General features: G+C 36.9%; 1 protein-coding gene across 1 annotated transcript in view; it reads right to left on the reverse strand.

Annotated features, from left to right (window-relative positions):
• The window catches only part of LOC117317552, a 37,187-nt gene extending 29,808 nt beyond the window's left edge, over positions 1–7,379 (reverse strand). Inside the window, exons 1-2 of the mRNA XM_033872369.1 lie at positions 7,270–7,379; positions 6,208–6,385 (exon numbers count right to left, since the gene is read on the reverse strand). Coding sequence (XP_033728260.1) covers positions 6,208–6,238 — 31 coding nt within the window. The 5' untranslated portion in view covers positions 6,239–6,385; positions 7,270–7,379. The remainder of the gene's footprint in view (positions 1–6,207; positions 6,386–7,269) is intronic.
• Positions 7,380–19,774: the final 12,395 nt, after the last annotated feature.

Below are 19,774 nucleotides of genomic sequence, written 5' to 3' on the forward strand. Positions count from 1 at the left end.
TGCAAATTGTGGCATTAATTAAATACTCCTATCAACGTATTACGAAGCTTTTATTTGTTAAATTTTCATTATATTATAGAGGACGTTGATCCACTGTGACCTAATTACCTGAACGTTTCGATACGGAAATATATTAATGAATTATTCAAAAATGTGTAAATTGAAATACCTTAGTACACGATAAGTGTGTTTTAAAGCATGTTTTAGATTGTTGAACTAGCCGGAAATAGATTTGGAATATGTACAATGAAACGTCAAATATTCTTTCCTGGTTGACAGATCGAAGGAGAAAACGACAGTCGACAAAACGGGCATAATATATCCGGCAAGAACCAATAAATCAATTAAACAAACTCTTTTGTCGAATTGATAAAAACTTATCGTGTTGGAAGGAGGACGATGCAGTCCAGTAGATAAATATTGATATCAAATGCTTTATACTGAAGCTAGTCGAGACGGGCGTGGACTTTCTCGCCCGAGCGCCTTTCACTATAGCAGTGGCCAACATTAATTTGTATTATTCCTAGTCGGTAAAATTATTTTGCCACTATGAAAACTATACCTGCCAAATATATGTTTTAAAGTTCAAATCTGTAAAATGGTGTTTAAGATCAGTATGTTGTAACGCCAAAATCGTTTTTGTAGCGCGGTCAATATTTTTATCAATTGGTATTCCAAAATGTACAGAAACCCTGCACACGATCAGAAAGTAAGATGTAACGCTACATAATACAGTCATTATTGGCGAAATGAAATGTCTTAAGTTTTTAATTCGCTGTTCCTTCACTGCACTTTCGAAGTTGTGAACGAAACGATGCAGTCTTTGTGGCCGATTTAATAACGTCTTAATGCTGGCGTCACACTGTCCCGAAACTGACACCAGCTGGCCATACGGATATGGAAATTGCAAATGGTCTTCGAGCATTTTGTGGCATACCAGATATTTTTTACATCAGCCACGAAGTTGCTCCTGGAAACCTAAGAAAATCCAACGACAATCATGGGATGGTTAAAGATGCCCTCGCAAAAGGTTTGATGCTCTCACGATCAGAGCCGAATTTGAAAATAGTGTCCTTTTTCGTTTTCCTATCCTGTGTCAATTTCAGGACAGTGTGGGGCCTGCATTAAGGAAACAATAAAAGCTGGGCGAAATCAGCAATCATGGTGTGAAATCAATGGCCCAAAGCTGTCGATATAATTTTTAAGTGGCCATTTCAACTACAATTCTCTCGAAGGTGCAACCATGACTCGTTTCCTTCTTTGTGGAGATTTTCAAGTTACAAACCCTGATGATTATAGCATCCAACAACTGATGGAGTCACACACCAGTATCCAACAACTGATGGAGTCACACACCAGTATCTAACAACTGATGGAGTCATACACCAGTATCCAACAACTGATGAAGTCATACACCAGTATCCAACAACTGATGGAGTCACACACCAGTATCTAACAACTGATGGAGTCATACCCCAGTATCCAACAACTGATGGAGTCATACACCAGTATCCAACAACTGATGTAGTCGCACACCAGTATCCAACAACTGATGGAGTCACACACCAGTATCCAACAACTGATGGAGTCATACACCAGTATCCAACAACTGATGGAGTCACACACCAGTATCCAACAACTGATGGAGTCATACACCAGTATCCAACAACTGATGGAGTCACACACCAGTATCCAACAACTGATGGAGTCACACACCAGTATCCAAAAACTGATGGAGTCACACACCAGTATCCAACAACTGATAAAGTCACACACCAGTATCAAATAACTGATGGATCCATACACATGTTTCCCTTATTGTGTTTAGATTTAAGTGCATCACTGTACGATCTTAGAAATGTTTGAAACATACTTCATATAAACCTGTCTGATGGTAAGCTTGAAATGAAATTTGAATATTATTTAAGACGGGGTTAATGTAATGTTGGTGTATTGGTGCAAGACCGCATAAACTAATGCAAAATTAATGAGTCATATGAAATGAAGGTTATAATTATATACATCCATGCGCTAACGTACAGCAGTTGTCACTTTTTATTTCCAAGACTGCGGAGATACATGAGGATTGGCCGTAATATGTGTTAAATGACCACGATGTTTGATTCAATTCGAAATAAAAACACAAACTGATCAAACAAAAAGACTGGGCGTACATACGTAAGCCAATATGTTTTATCACTTCCTGTTTTGATTTGATTTGTTGGATTTTTATCGCTAAGCTTAGCCTCATAGGCTGTTTGGTGTGTTTGGTTTGTTTTGTTTAACGTCCTATTAACAGCCAGGGTCATTTAAGGACGTGCCAGGTTTTGGAGGTGGAGGAAAGCCGGAGTACCCGGAGAAAAACCACCGGCCTACGGTCAGTACCTGGCAACTGCCCCACGTAGGTTTCGAACTCGCAACCCAGTGGTGGAGGGCTAGTGATAAAGTGTCGGGATGACGTATGTTCTAGTTTACCTAGTTATAATAGCGCGGAACTTGATAGCGCTATCTTAACGAGTACACTGTCGTAGACCGCCAGTAGGACACCCCATCCGTAACATTTTAACGAAATTGGGCGAACCTGTCGTCCCACTCCCAAAATGCTGAGTAAGCAGGAGTGCTGCCTGAAGTTTCAAGGTATTCCAACATATCTCGACCAGGGGATGAAACCTAAACCCGTCCTTACATGGGCGACTGGTTTGGTTTAGTATAGCTTAACGTCCTAACAGCTATGGTCAGTTAAGAACGGCATTCTTATGTGCTAGATGCATGCGTATAGTATATATGTGTGAGGGGGGGGGGGGGGGGGGGAGTGGTAACGGGAGGTTGCGGAAAATTTCATTTGTTTCCTTGTGATATTGCGAAAATATGTTGACGACTGAATAGTGTTACTTCACTAAAGGATACTACCGAAAACACCAAGCAGAACACCCCAACCTTTCACATTACAATAACAACGGGCGAACTAGTCGTCCCACTCCCAAAATCTAAGCGTTAAGCAGGGGTAGCGACTGCCATTTTAGAGACTCTGGTATGTCTCGGTCAGGGGAGAGAATCTACAACTTTTCCCATAGGGGTGAAACTCAACCAAAGGCCAGGGGACAGAGCCAGAAGTATTCCTCAGAGGAACGAACGCTCAACCAAAGACCAGGGGACAGAGCCAAAAGTCTTCCTCAGAGGGGTGAAAATCAACTACAGGACAGGGGACAGAGCCAAAAGTTTTCCTCAGAGGGTGAAACTCAACCAAAGGCCAGGGGACAGAGCCAAAAGTCTTCCTCAGAGGGACGAACACTCAACTACAGGCCAGGGGACAGAACCCAAAGCCTTCCTCACAGGGACGACCGCTCAAATAAAGGCCAGGGAACAGAACCCAAAGTCTTCCTCACAGGGACGAACGCTCAAATAAAGGCCAGGGGACAGAACCCAAAGCCTACCTCACAGGGACGAACGCTCAAATAAAGGCCAGGGGACAGAATCCAAAGCCTTCCGTACAGGGACGAACGCTCAAATAAAGGCCAGGGGACAGAACCTAAAGTCTTCCTCACAGGGACGAACGCTCAAATAAAGGCCAGGGGACAGAACCCAAAGCCTTCCGTACAGGGACGAACGCTCAAATAAAGGCCAGGGGACAGAACCCAAAGCCTTCCTCACAGGGACGAACGCTCAAATAAAGGCCAGGGGACAGAACCCAAAGCCTTTCTCACAGGGACGAACGCTCAAATAAAGGCCAGGGGACAGAACCCAAAGCCTTCCTCACAGGGACGAACGCTCAAATAAAGGCCAGGGGACAGAACCCAAAGCCTTCCTCACAGGGACGAACGCTCAAATAAAGGCCAGGGGACAGAACCCAAAGCCTTTCTCACTGCGATAAAACTCAACCTTACGCCTAAAGTGTAGTAGTGTCAAGTGGAACATTAAGAGCAACAGCGATTAGTTTAGAAATAGTTGTCTTTTTACAAGGTATGCAATTGAGGCAGCAGAGAAAACGTGTACGCCCTTCCTGCGGGGCATGCATTTATAAGTATAACGGAAATAGCGTGTAATAGTCAAATAACTTGTAGCAATAACTGCCAGTATAATAATATGCAAGAAAAAACACTTTCATGAATATAACGAAATTGCAGTTTCTAATGACTATTTAAACAATATCCAGACATTTGGTGTTCACCTCTCTCCTCCATTTGATTTATAATATGTAGATATTTTATGTATTAAGGTCAATTTCGTTATATCGTTATTTTGATAACGCTAATACTTCAAACTTGCCCTTAGGTCTAGACATTATTTCATACAGAATTGTATAATTTAAGATGTTAATGTTAAATATTTTGATCCGGGCTGTTGCTCCCGAACAATCTTTCCTGCTGTCGTTATTTTAATACCAGTAATAAATCTATTGTATATAAAAATGTCATATTTCCCCGTGCCTTCCACCATTTGTCAACGTTAAGTGGACTTACCATGTTTAACATACGGAATTATATTATATGTGTTTTGGTGGTTAAACATTAGGAGCAGACCAGGCTCAAAGACATACCATATCATGATATATACATATGTAGATTAAATTGACAGTAAAACAATGAAGTACAATGTTTAACAGTTTGTACTTTAAAACATAACAGATATGTGAACTCAACCACTTACAACCAAAGTGTCATTATGACAACCATTAATTAGAAGCCATCCTAGCAGAATAAGTGTCATTATGACACCGATTAATGTAAGCCATCATATCTAAATAAATTGAGCTTGGAATTACCTTACCTGTTATTAAAACAATAACACCATTTAAGAACGGTGTCCACGAATGATGTAACCACTGACAGACACTTTTATAGTGTCATCACACTGAAATGACACACCTGAAATCCTCACCCGTCACGTTAATTATCGATGTTACGTTGATAAGCAACAACATTTCGATAGATTATAGTTTATCTAGGCCAGGAGACGGAACCCGACGCCTAACACGCTGGGGTAATCTCTCAACTAGAGGCCAAAGTGAAAGTAAAGAAAGGATAAGATTCTGAATTTGTTCGAAGATACAGAGAATGTTGATATTTAGAGATGTTGATATGATATAGAAGTTTGATCTTGATCAATAGCTGTAAACAAAAACGTGTCGATATTTTAATCTTTCCTTTTGATATTGTTTTAATATATAACAACAAAATATTTGATGAGACGGTCCGTGTTTGTTGATCTTTCTGACAGTACATTTGTTTTTGTATCACATATCTTTTCTTCCTTCTGTAGATCATCCCAAAATTAAACGGCAAACATAAAAACAAATTTAGGTTCAATTAAAGAGACAATAACATTGGCATTGATAATTACTCATATAATCCCGAATTGTTACATTGCTTTGAGTAGTTCGGGCTGATCATGTTTCTATTTATTAATTATATATATTCCGTCTTTTCGCTCTTTTGAAACTGTAAACATAAACAATTTTTTAACTATGTGAATAATGTTGGTTCTTACCACACGATATAGCTAAATAAAGCTACGCTTATATCAAGTTTTATAATTTGGCTGTGCCAGTATTTTTTCGTTATTTTGTTTAATTCAAATGTTCTACTTGCCATTTAACGGTCTTAATGATATTCTCATTGATTATTGGCCATTAAACCATTAAGATTGTAAAAATAATGTTAATTGATATTGACAATACAGGAAATGTTTACGTTGTTTCTCCGTTTAAAAGGTCAAGCAACCAATCAAACAATCAATGTGCGATGTCATTTTAAGTTGTTTTAATGTCCTGTCAACAGCCATTTTACCGATATTGTAGTCAGGTATCCATAGCTATTGTCTTCATGTGAACTTGTGTGTTTCTATTATATCGTGTCTTCTCGGTGTCTTCTTAAACTATCTAGCGCTCTTTCAGTTCATTTAAAAATATATCCATGTTCGAAATTGAATACTCTGTTTAAATGTGTCATTTTCATTTATATTAGATAATCCATTCGCATCGGTATCAACATTCTCATACTTAAACTGCAATACTGCGATAAAATATAATTATTATATCAAAAAAATATGTTAATTACGGAACTGTGCATTAGATATTTAACTTAATGCGTCGTTCGTTGATTAGATTTTAATTTTACAAGATTATATTGAACAATTCTGTCAAATAAAATGACAACCAGAATACAACACTAGTGACTACATTTAGGTTGACAATGGATATATACTTACCTAATACGATCGAAAAACACAGCGCCCCCATCTTACGTCCGCCGTTTGTGTCTGTATGGCCAACGATTGCACACAAAGCGTTATAAGAAGTCTTAGTGTGACTAATTAATCCTGGACAGGTAATATGCAAATTAGATTCCACGTCACGATATTGAAGGAAGGCACTACGTTACGGAAGCTACAAAGAGACAGTGAGAGTCAGGCCCACAAGTTAGCAACTAAATTATACATTGACAAAGAATTATGTGTCTCCGTATAAAAAGTAATTAATTCACCGAAAACAAATGCGTGACATTTTTATTAATTTGTGTGGTTTGTAAGTATACATCACGTCATACGGCTAATGACTGTCTAAATCAATCAGACAATATTTTCTCATTAAAACAACACATGCTATATGTATATACATTCGGACCTGATGTAGAAGTAATGATTCGAGTTAAGTCTCGTTGTTTAATTACGCATTTCCCCTTATGTATATTTAAAGACCCGAATTTAACTTAAACATTCATTTTTTTATTATCATTTTAATTTCGTATACACCATCTTATTCATAACTGATAAAATGACAGCTCCCAATTATTTCTTTCATGCATATTTTTGATTCCTCATTGTTTTAAATATACAAAAATAGCATAACTTCATCATTAAAATGTAAGCCAAAGACACCGTGGAGTCTATACCATGTGATGGATTCAGTAATATATACGGTATTAATACATACCTTATTAATATATATACAGTATAAACACACACAGTATTAAATTATACGATTACCGATTCCTGTTTCACTTAATCTATAACACATGCTTTTGTGTGTTGTCGATAACTAAAATATTAACCTATCATTACTATTTTTTATCAATCATTTTCAAAGTTTCGTAGTGGAACTATCACGATAATACATCCCCTGTAAGTAGAATGTATATATAACACATTACATCCGTTAGGGTATTTCCGGGTATTATTCCGTAACTGGTCTGACAAATATTGTAATATTCATAGTTGAATTGCATTAACTATATTAAATATAATGTACCGATCAACTACATTGTATATTACCTTCAGGGAGAGTCCTTTTCACCGGCCCACTATTATTAATCCACCATATCGTAGATAAACCAAACTGGGACTGCTCTCATATCTACATACAAGAAGTGTCTACCTTTTGGAATAGACAATGCATTAGTGTTGTAGCACTATTACGCATTGTGTCGGTTTATTATATCTTCAGTTTTGTTAGCTTGCAGACAATAGGCAGATATACATTTGACTGAAAAGAATAAAATAAGTATATCATCATTTGAAACTTAAACGGTAATGTGCGTTGATAATGGGGAAATAATGTCAGAACATAAAGTAGAAGAGTGATTTCTGAGGGTATCAAGGCAACCGAATTATCGATATATTTTCTAGTCCAATATCTAGGTATCCAGGTGCTAATATCTTTGGTCTTTTGTACAATCCACATATCTGTGATATGAACATACAAGACCAATTCAATGGTTAATGTTATATAGAATTAAGAAATGAAAAAAAAATTACCGACCACCAACAAAGTCAAAATTTCAAAACGTTAATATAATATCGGTTTCGAAAATTATCGAGGTGATAAGCTAACGTTTCGAGGACAGAATTTTGTCCAGATGACCTTTGACCTTGTATCTGACAAGATGACGTGTACAAAGTAGATGTTTTATGTTGATTTTATGATTCCTTGCACAGTGTTTCTGTCAGAAACATGTCACCGATCGAAGGTGAAACATAGTTATCGAAACATTCACCACTCATCCAATAAACGCCAACAACATTGAACATGACGTCAGCCTCTAATTGTACTTCCAAAAGAAAGAACAAAAGAAAAACAAAGAAAAAGAAATTTAATACTAGCTGGGGATCCGTAATAATTATACTGCCTATCTCCATATCATACTGTCTATCTCCATATCATACTGTCTATCTCTATATCATACTGTCTATCTATATCATACTGTCTATCTCTAAATCATACTGTCTATCTCTATATCATACTGTCTATCTCTATATCACACTGTCTATCTCTATATCATACTGTCTATCTCTATATCATACTGTCTATCTCCATATCATACTGTCTATCTCTATATCATACTGTCTATCTCTATATCATACTGTCTATCTATATCATACTGTCTATCTCCATATCATACTGTCTATCTCCATATCATACTGTCTATCTCTATACCATATTGTCTATCTCTATATCATACTGTCTATCTCTATATCATACTGTCTATCTCCATATCATACTGTCTATCTCTATATCATACTGTCTATCTCTATATTATAATCTCTGTCTCTATATCATACTGTCTGTCTCGATATCATACTGTCTATCTCTATATCATACTGTCTATCACCATATCATACTGTCTATCTCTATATCATACTGTCTATCTCCATATCATACTGTCTATCTCCATATTATACTGTCTATCTCCATATCATACTGTCTATCTCTATATCATACTGTCTATCTCTATATCATACTGTCTATCTCTATATCATACTGTCTATCTCCATATCATACTGTCAATCTCTATATCATACTGTCTATCTCCATATCATACTGTCTATCTCTATATCATACTGTCTGTCTCTATATTATACTGTCTATCTCCATATCATACTGTCTATCTCTATATCATACTGTTTATCTCTATATCATACTGTCTATCTCTATATCATACTGTCTATCTCTATATCATACTGTCTATCTCTATATCATACTGTCTATCTCCATATCATACTGTCTATCTCTATATCATACTGTCTGTCTCTATATTATACTGTCTATCTCCATATCATACTGTCTATCTCTATATCATACCGTTTATCTCTATATCATACTGTCTATCTCTATATCATACTGTCTATCTCCATATCATACTGTCTGCCTCCATATCATACTGTCTATCTCCATATCATACTGTCTATCTCTATATCATACTGTCTATCTCTATATCATACTGTCTATCTCTATACCACACTGTCTATCTCCATATCATACTGTCTATCTCTATATCATACTGTCTATCTCTATACCATACTGTCTATCTCTATATCATACTGTCTATCTCTATATCATACTGTCTATCTCTATATCATACTGTCTATCTCTATACCACACTGTCTATCTCCATATCATACTGCCTATCTCCATATCATACTGTCTATCTCCATATCATACTGTCTATCTCTATATCATACTGCCTAACTCCATATCATACTGTCTATCTCCATATCATACTGTCTATCTCTATATCATACTGTCTATCTCTATATCACACTGTCTATCTCTATATCATACTGTCTATCTCCATATCATACTGTCTTTCTCTATATCATACTGTCTATCTCCATATCATACTGTCTATCTCTATATCATACTGTATATCTCTATATCATACTCTCTATCTCTATATCATACTGTCTATCTCTATATCCTACTGTCTATCTCCATATCATACTGTTTATCTCTATATCCTACTGTCTATCTCTATATCATACTGTCTATCGCTATATCATACTGCCTATCTCTATATCCTACTGTCTATCTATATCATACTGTCTATCTCTATATCATATTGTCTATCACCATATCATACTGCCTATCTCCATATCATACTGCCTATCTCTATATCATACTGTCTATCTCCATATCATACTGTCTCTCTCTATATCATACTGTCTATCTCTATATCATACTGTATATCTCCATATCATACTGTCTATCTCCATATCATACTGTCTATCTCCATATCATATTGTCTATCTCCATATCATACTGTCTATCTCTATATCATACTGTCTATCTCCATATCATACTGTCTATCTCCATATGATACTGTCTATCTCCATATCATACTGTCTATCTCTATATCATACTGCCTATCTCTATATCATACTGTCTATCTCTATATCATACTGTCTGCAATGTATCTCTATATCATACTGTCTATCTCCATATCTCGGAATTTAAACTCTGATGATTTACTATATCTGGTTGATTAGGAGTGGGGAGGTTGCCTTCGATGTCTGCTACCAAGTGTCTTCTTCCTTTGTTGGATGAAGCGTCTTTCATTAACCGGTTTGTTTTCTTCTTCTGTGTTTCTTACTTAAAGATATTGATAAATGATCTGCCATGAGGAATATCACGGGCTCTGTCGCCAAGCAGACACAAAATAAAGTCTGCAATTGGTAATTAGTGTCTCCTGCTTAATGTTTTAAAGTTGACGGTAAGAACGAGATTTGCCATTGTCAGTTTGTGATTGGATGGTTTGTTATTCTACATTGTCTAGTTTAATAGGGTTATGGTGGCGTCTATAAATCAGCGATCCGATCAATCATGTTCACCGTCATGAAGTGACCGTACTGGCTCATACCACGTAAAACATTTCCAAACCAGAATATTTCTCTTCCTCATTGCAGCACCACCAGCCTTCACATCGTCCTGTCTTAGTTTCCCCATGTCTTACGTGTTCTGTACTGCCGTGATGCTTTTCCATTCACCAATTTCCAACAGAAACCCAATCTAAATCACTACCATGACCCAGATAGATTCCTGTTGGTTATAGTTATACGGTCAGTAGAAAGTTTATGACCAAAGAACATCAGAAAAGATCACTTTTATACACCAAACGAAGCATGTGGAATCGCACTACACGTTACACGATGCGTGTATTAAATATGCATGATGTGCGGACGGCTGGTGAACGATGGGCGATTCTACGTGGTAATCCAAAGATTAGGGAGTCTTTTAGGAATAATTGGATCAGGTTTCGTTTTCTAAATCTAATCCAGAACAACAAGGTATTTTTAATTAATTCTTATCTGTATCCATTGGAGTAATTGTCAGACTTTCAAAGTGTCAGACTTTTTTTGTTATTTTTTATTTTTATTTTCCAAACACATATATCATCATTAACAGTCAACAATTGTAATATATCATCCTGCACACTACTGTCATCATCATTTAACAATTATCATCACTACTCAAAATCATCATCATTGATATCCTCCTCCTCCTCCTCATCATCATCATCATCATCATCGTCGTCGTCGTCGTCGTCAATAATCATCATCCTCATCATCAATAATCATCGTCGTCGTCATCATCATCATCATCATCATCATCATCATCATCATCATCATCATCATCATCATCATCATCAATAATCATCCTCATCTTCAATCATCATCAATCAAAGTGTCAGACTTGACAATTTTTAGTTTATAAACACTAATAGTAATTCATCTCCCAAAGCCATACAGTATCATATGCTGCAGTGAGCTGTTGATGTTATACGATCGTCCATAGGTGACCTAGTCACGCACTCAATCGTCACGTGTGTACCCATCTGTAGGTAACTTGTTGTCCCGGGACACGTCACGCAGGGTGAATTATATAATGTATGCGCTACCTTACTCATATGTCCTTAGCTTTAACAAAACTTTTGACATTTTTGCTCATCTGATTTCATAGTACGTACACTATAACCTGCATTGTTATTTCACGCACCACAATGTTTAATGGGAGGAAGTGCGATGGAAAATACCCCGTCCGTGCTCATTCTACTACTGGGCTAAATGACAATTCCCTCTAACCTGAGCTAGTAATTAAGGTGACCTATACTCTCCACTTTCACACGTGTGTGATGATGCAGCTTTAAAAAGATTTACGTTTCTTTGTGTTTCTTAAGTGTCCATAGTAAACAAATCGGTTATAAAATCACATATTATGGCCAAGTTCCATAACCTTTCTACATATTAATCTCCCCGAAATTAAAAGCTAAAAATGTAGCAGATCTCAGTACCCTGTTCCATAATTACAGTTTAACTTTTATTCTCCCGGTAGTTGACCGTAATGACATTTTCTGTAAGTGTTAATGGCGGGAGATTAACAATAATATGATATATGATCTAACCAGAGACATATCTCTATATCTGTCTCTATCTCTATATCTGTCTCTGGATCTATCCAACAGTTGTAAGGTAGTGAGATTTATAAAGGTTACCTAGTGCTAGAACGAGACACCACTAACAAACCTATATATCATGATCAGTAACGAATGTCACTGAAAATGACGAGCAGAAGAATTTACTGACACAAACAACTTTACTACAACAGTATTTCGTCAACCATTAGGAGTTAATATTACCTGCAGGGCGACAATTTCATTCCTAATGGTTTAAATACTAAACTGTTAAGATAACCAATCTGAGAAGTGATAGATTTGGTAAACATTTTCACCTGTACGTATTATGGTTTAGTGGCGGTTTTGTATCCATGTTTACCTATGGGTTGTAAGGCCCTTGATCGCGGTGATCAGTTTCTACAAAGACGTGTTTGTTTATTTATCGCGTCTGCTTTGTGATTCTTGAAAAAAACAACTTAACCCAAATTGCGTAGTTCATGACGTAAATATGTCGAATTTTTCGATTTTAGCCAGGAAATAGTAAACCGTGTCACTCGTGTCTTGTTTGTGGTAAGTTGACCGAGATATATCAAAAACGTAAATGTTGATAAATTATTACGGTCTAATCCTTAAATTTAATGTCAAGGCCTAATGTTACTGGTAGACAGTGGTTAACTTATAACATACAGCATAAACCTCGAAATCACATACACATACTTCACTAGATGTTTCTTACGAAAACTGAACAGATATCTATCCACGGCATACGTTTACATTGCGAGTGCTAGAATTGTCCAATTAGTAAAAGGTGTATTCTCTGATAAATTGTCGTCACAAAAAAAAATAAAAACAAAAAACAAAACAAAAATTAAAAAAATTAGGCAGCAATGTCGATCACTCGTGACAAAACGTGTCGGCCTACATGACACCAGTGGCAGTCTGACACGATTTAAAAATGAATATTTACATTTGGCGCCGCAGTTTCCCATTACCTACATGTTAAAATGGACTGCATTTATGAGCGCATGAGTACATTCTAAATAACGTGACGTGGTTACACCACTTTGATCAACGTCACGGAAATGGTTGAATCGAACTCAGCTGTGATTCTGATTGGGAATATATTTATGTCATCCAGATTATATTGATATTGACGATAGATACAATGTAATAAGAGGCGTAATAAGCATTTATCTGTCATGTAATGTACGCCTGGAGAATATACAGTTCAGGAATTTCAAAAACAATTAATTAAGAGGATGTCCATTAATAACTTGGAAATTAATTGCAGAACCTCCAAACTGAAATAAAGGTTAAAATGTAGAGAGACTGTGATATGACGAGCCATCTCGACTAATTACATACACGTGTATAATATTATTTACGTTCTTATGTGAAAATATTATTCGCACGCTATACTATTTTACTGTTATCGGAAACAGTTTTGTGGAAAACTATACTAAGTGATAGGCTATATTGATGGATTTTTGTATTTAGCCCTGGATATATGCCGTTTTTCTAATTCGAATTCAAGAAATGCGAACGCATTTATATTCATTTTCAATTATGCAAAGTCATCAAATTCGTCAAAAAACAAAATACAGAGTGTAGCTGTTGATAAAGTCGGAAAACAAAATCGCTTTAAACAAAAAGACTTGGTATGGAGATCGTTGAAATGTACACAAGCAATCTTAATTTTGATCTTTATAAAGACCATCTTGTTGAATCACCAGCCTGTAGCTGTGATAATAAAATCTTCGGAACAGGTCACCAGTTCTTAATGGTCGGTAACAAATATGACATTCCACGTCAAACTTTAAAAGATAAGTTGTTTGATGTAATTACAATCACTGCACCCTTGATGTACTTTTATCTTGGTGTGATGATTGTGATCAACAAACCAATATAAATATTCGTAATGTACTGTTGAGTTTTGAGAACTACAAATATATTTTGACATGTATAATACATCTTATAGTGCAAAACTGACACAATAATTGATAACTATCATAACTACCCATAAATCCAAAAATGGCTGTCCATCGGATCTGATGGACATATGTTTTGTGCATTGCGTGTTGTTTATTTGTACATTGTACATAATAAATATCACATTATGATGTTAAGGTAATACCTAAAACATTTAATAAGAATGAATATGAACAATATTATTATGGTAGACCATTTTTTTAAAGTTCAAATCATCTCTATAGTATTCGACATTCGAAAAAGAATTTCAAATCCTTGATGCAAATATACTTAGCAACATTTTGAATTAAACTCACCAAACACATCGACCTTGCCAGATCATTTCATTTTTGCTTAACAAACTTAATTAAAATCCAGAATGCAGTATCCATGGCTGGTCCCAAAACTCATGGGTGGATGACCAGTGGCTGTTAAGCCAATCTGGACATTGTTGGTCTGTATTCCATGGGTGGCGGGAATCCTGTCATGGATGCTGGATTCGAAGCTAAAACATTTAATTGTTTTGAAAAACATTAATAATGAATACAAGTTTAGATAATACATATAAATAAAATTTTCAGATATTGTCTGTATATTCAAACACATATTTTATGTTGATTCGGTTTAGCTTTTTGCTTAATTTTCTAATTACACCCCATTATATTTATATTTATACCTGCGATCCAGGTATTCATATCATCTTATAGACGACTTCCACAATGATCATGTCAGGGTATCGGGCCGACCATCACTGCGCCATTGAAACGTTCTTTATTAAGAACGCCGATGTGGCGCAGCGATATAGGCTGCGGGTATTTCTGGCTAGGCGATTGGGTGCCGTAGATCGTGAGTTCGAGGCCCGGTCAGGGCACGAGTCAAAAAGTTGTCTTCCTTCGTCATTTGTGTTGCTAAGTTATATATATATATATGAAAACTTTAAAGGACGTTGTGCATTGTGTAAATAGTAGAAATAATGAAATCAACACGGCATTTTCGCTAACGTTTTCAGGCCTTGCTGGCCATCTTCAGTCGATTTGTTTATTCTTGCTTAGTTACATTATATATAACTTAGCAACACAAATGACGAAGGAAGACAACTTTTTGACTCGTGCCCTGACCGGGCCTCGAACTCACGATATACGGCACCCAATCGCCTAGCCAGAAATACCCGCAGCTTATACTGCGCGAATATATATACATGTATATAATATTCATATACTAGTTATGCATGTAACCTCTAGGAGAGAAAAAATACAGACCAGATGTTTTTCGTTTCTGCTTCATTGACGACACCCGTTAAAACCAATCTGGATCAAATCAACGACACCCGCCATACAAATCTAGATCAAATCAACGACACCAGCCATACCAATCTAGGTCAAATCAACGACACCCGCCAAACCAATCTAGGTCAAATCAACGACACCCGCCATACCAATCTACCAATCTAGGTAAAATCAACGACACCAGCCATACAAATCTAGATCAAATCAACGACAGCCGCCATACAAATCTAGATCAAATCAACGACACCCGCCATACCAATCTATGTCAAATCAACGACACCCGCCATACCAATCTAGGTCAAATCAACGACACCCGCCATACCAATCTATGTCAAATCAACGACACCAGCCATACCAATCTAGATCAAATCAACGACACCCGCCATACCAATCTAGGTCAATTCAACGACACCCGCCATACCAATCTAGGTCAAATCAACGACACCCGTCATACCAATCTAGGTCAAATCAACGACACCAGCCATACCAATCTATGTCACGGCAACAACCGCCATACAAATCTAGATCAAATCAACGACACCCGCCATACCAATCTAGGTCAATTCAACGACACCCGCCATACCAATCTAGGTCAAATCAACGACACCCGTCATACCAATCTAGGTCAAATCAACGACACCAGCCATACAAATCTATGTCACGGCAACGACACTCGCCATACAAATCTAGGTCACGGCAACGACACCCGCCATACAAATCTAGGTCACGGCAACGACACTCGCCATACAAATCTAGGTCACGGCAACGACACCCGCCATACAAATCTAGGTCACGGCAGCACCCGCCATACAAATCTAGGTCACGGCAACAACCGCCATACAAATCTAGATCAAATCAACGACACCAGCCATACAAATCTATGTCACGGCAACGACACTCGCCATACAAATCTAGGTCACGGCAACGACACCCGCCATACAAATCTAGGTCACGGCAACACCCGCCATACAAATCTACGTCAAATCGACGACAACCGCCATAAACATCTAGGTCTAATCGTCGACACCCACCATACAAATCTAGGTCAAATTGAAGACACCAGCCATACAAATCTGGGTCAAATTGAAGACACCAGCCATACAAATCTGGGTCAAATTGAAGACACCAGCCATACAAATCTGGGTCAAATTGAAGACACCCACCATACAAATCTAGGTCAAATTGAAGACACCAGCCATGCAAATCTAGGTCAAATTGAAGACACCAGCCATACAAATCTGGGTCAAATTGAAGACACCAGCCATACAAATCTGGGTCAAATTGAAGACACCAGCCATACAAATCTAGGTCAAATTGAAGACACCAGCCATACATACTTGGTGACAGCAGAACCACAATGAATATCAACAAGCATCCAAGATATTTGGCTTCATATTAAACAGAGAAATATGTAGAATATTTATGAACAAGATCATGCTGTCAACCATAACATTTTGTCAACAGTCTTTTTTCAAAGCTGGGCTGTTAGTATATAAATCACCAGTCGACGTATGTCACGTAAAACGTGATATTTGAAACGAGTTCTTGAATATCGTATCAACTGGGCCATATCGTATCAGCTAGTACATATGTTAACACCGAAGGTATAGGGAACAGATGTGTCGTCTAGATATATGAAATTAACAATTGTACTTAATCATATAGCTTAGTTACACGCGGCCCATCCCGGTTACGTTGTAAGTAAAGATCAGCGTTAACAAGTCCGAAGTGTTGAATATAGATAATACCCTAACGACACAAATGTTTCTGTTATTAAAGACAACTCTCCGACAGTATCAACACGTGTTACTGTAGGATTCTATAAATGTCTTCGTTTCCTGGTCTGATATGCGCTTCAATTGAGGGTGTGACGGGAAGAGGGGATAGGTGAAAGTGCAGTGAGCTTGCCAGCTTAATTATTAACAACATCAAATATTTTATGATTATAATTATCTCCTTTTAGTTTGTTTTGATAATTGTTGTAGTCGTATTCACTTTCGTACGGTTGTACAGACTATAATCTATTTCGAAAAAAAATATTCAAACCATGTACTTTAGAAAATACGAATGACATATATGAAGAAGCATTATTTGCGTCAATTAATCATGGTACCGTTACATAACAGATTGGACAACATTGATAATTAATCTTCCTCAAATCATTTGAACCAAAAAAAAAATGTACATTTACTCAAATATTGAGTGAATGTGGGTTTTTAGGGAATAATCCTGTCGATGTGCTTAACAACGAATTTAGAAAAGACGTCAAAGTAAGAACATACAGAAAAAAAAATTCTCGAGAAAATCGAGATATGCCGAGTAATGGGTGTAATCAAGTACATTCTATATAGAATTATTTCTGTCAGAACTGAATTTTTCCTTCTTGTTTCATACGTCCTTAAAGTAATCAGAGATCGAGATAACACTGTTTGATTGTACCAATGTCCTTTATGATTTGTTCATTCAGGACCAAGGGTGCACTGGAATTACTGATGTCATCAGGATTTTCGAATATATTTCCTGAATTATACCGATATTGACTGTTAAGATGAGACGAATCAAGCGGATTCAGCGGTGTATCGGTACACACTGTATTTGACAACAAGACTACGCACTGAAGATGTGAACTGAAACACCTCACGTACGAAACACATTTTACTATCTTATTGTAACTATAATACTACATTTTACACTATATATATTCATTCTGCGTTACAAGACGTTCAATATAAAATAATAATTAGCAAATTAGATGTCCATCAGTTTCCTGAATTACAGTGAGAACCTCGATATCTCGAAGTCAATGGGGGCATGAACAAACTTCGTAATATACCGAGTATTCTAGGTAACCGAGTAAGTTTTTCTTGAAAGTTTCAACTTCTGAACGGAATGTTTTCTTCGACTTACTCAGTGTAATCGAGCTATCAAAGTCCAAGGTAACGGAGTTTGTCTGTATTATATAATTGCTAACTTTTTGATATGCCACGAAAACATGCGAGAAGTCTTTGTGATTATAAATCATTTAAATCTCCATTATCTCAAAAGTAGCAAAACTGTAGTTAGAACTTGAATAATATCCCCGATATCACCTCAAAGAAATAGTGTTAACATTGTTTGCATTTTGGAATCGTTATAATCCTAATCGTGGAGAAAATAAGGCATAGAGGATTGTTCACACTATCAAACGCGGATATAACTATTCATTTCCTGACAAAAATGAATATATGTATGGATCAGTTATCTTTGACCTTGCAGGAGAAATGTATGTGACAAATGATTAATTCAATGGAAAAACCAGAAAATGTCTCCTTTGCCGCATTAAAATCACTTGTACATCCCTAACATGGATAAAAATATAACAAAGTGACACGTCCCTTTGGAATCTTCGCCCCGGGGGTTGAAAAACCTTGATAATGCCTGGATGCGTATTTAAATTACCAAACAAAAATAATGTATGTACATGTATACGGATTAATTATTTATGACCTAACAATGAAAAGTTCCAGGCAGGTCGCAAACAGCGAATTAATTGGAAAAACCGACAGTAACATAGGGTATCCAACTGTCATTCAAGCTGTTTTTAGACTATTAATTAAAATGTTTGTTTACTCAAAACGTATTCAGCTCGACAGTTCTTGATATTTTGATAATTAAAAGGAAAACAAACTTACATTTTGTAAAACATTTTTTTTTTTGCAATTATATTTTGTTTCTGACAGGTTAAAATAACACAACACGAGGATATATAACCGACGGGGGGATGGGACCGTGTATGTGGAAGGTAAAGAAAAGTCAGTGAGGTAGAACGGTTTTGCTTTTTAAACATCCAGATCAAGAACTCAAATCAGCTGTTCAGTTCATTTTATTCCGTGGACCTATCGGCCAATAAGTGAAAATAGCAACATGATACATGACAAAGCTATATGTATGTATAACACTTTGGGTCTTTATTATAACTGACGAGCCCTAAAAGGTAGTTTTAATCAATTTCACTCTATTGTACCTTACTCTTAATTAGTTTGGAGGGGGTAAGAAGCTACGCAACAATACTGTTGTCCAATGCTTTAGGGTTTGGTTTATTTTGTTTAATGTCCTATTAACAGTCAGGGTCATTTAAGGACGTGCCAGGTTTTGGAGGTGGAGGAAAGCCGGAGTACCCGGTGAAAAGCCACCGGCCTACGGTCAGTACCTGGCAACTGCCCCACGTAGGTTTCGAACTCGCAACCCAGAGGTGGAGGGCCAGTGTTAAAGTGTCGGGACACCTTAACCACTCGGCCACCGCGCACCTGCTTTAGGGAGTACAGAAAGCATTAACAATTTGATTATTTAGATAGAAATCAAAATCTAGTCGACTTT

This window comes from Pecten maximus, chromosome 19 (assembly GCF_902652985.1).
Source record: "Pecten maximus chromosome 19, xPecMax1.1, whole genome shotgun sequence".
In the NCBI taxonomy this organism is placed as follows: Eukaryota; Metazoa; Mollusca; class Bivalvia; order Pectinida; family Pectinidae; genus Pecten; species Pecten maximus.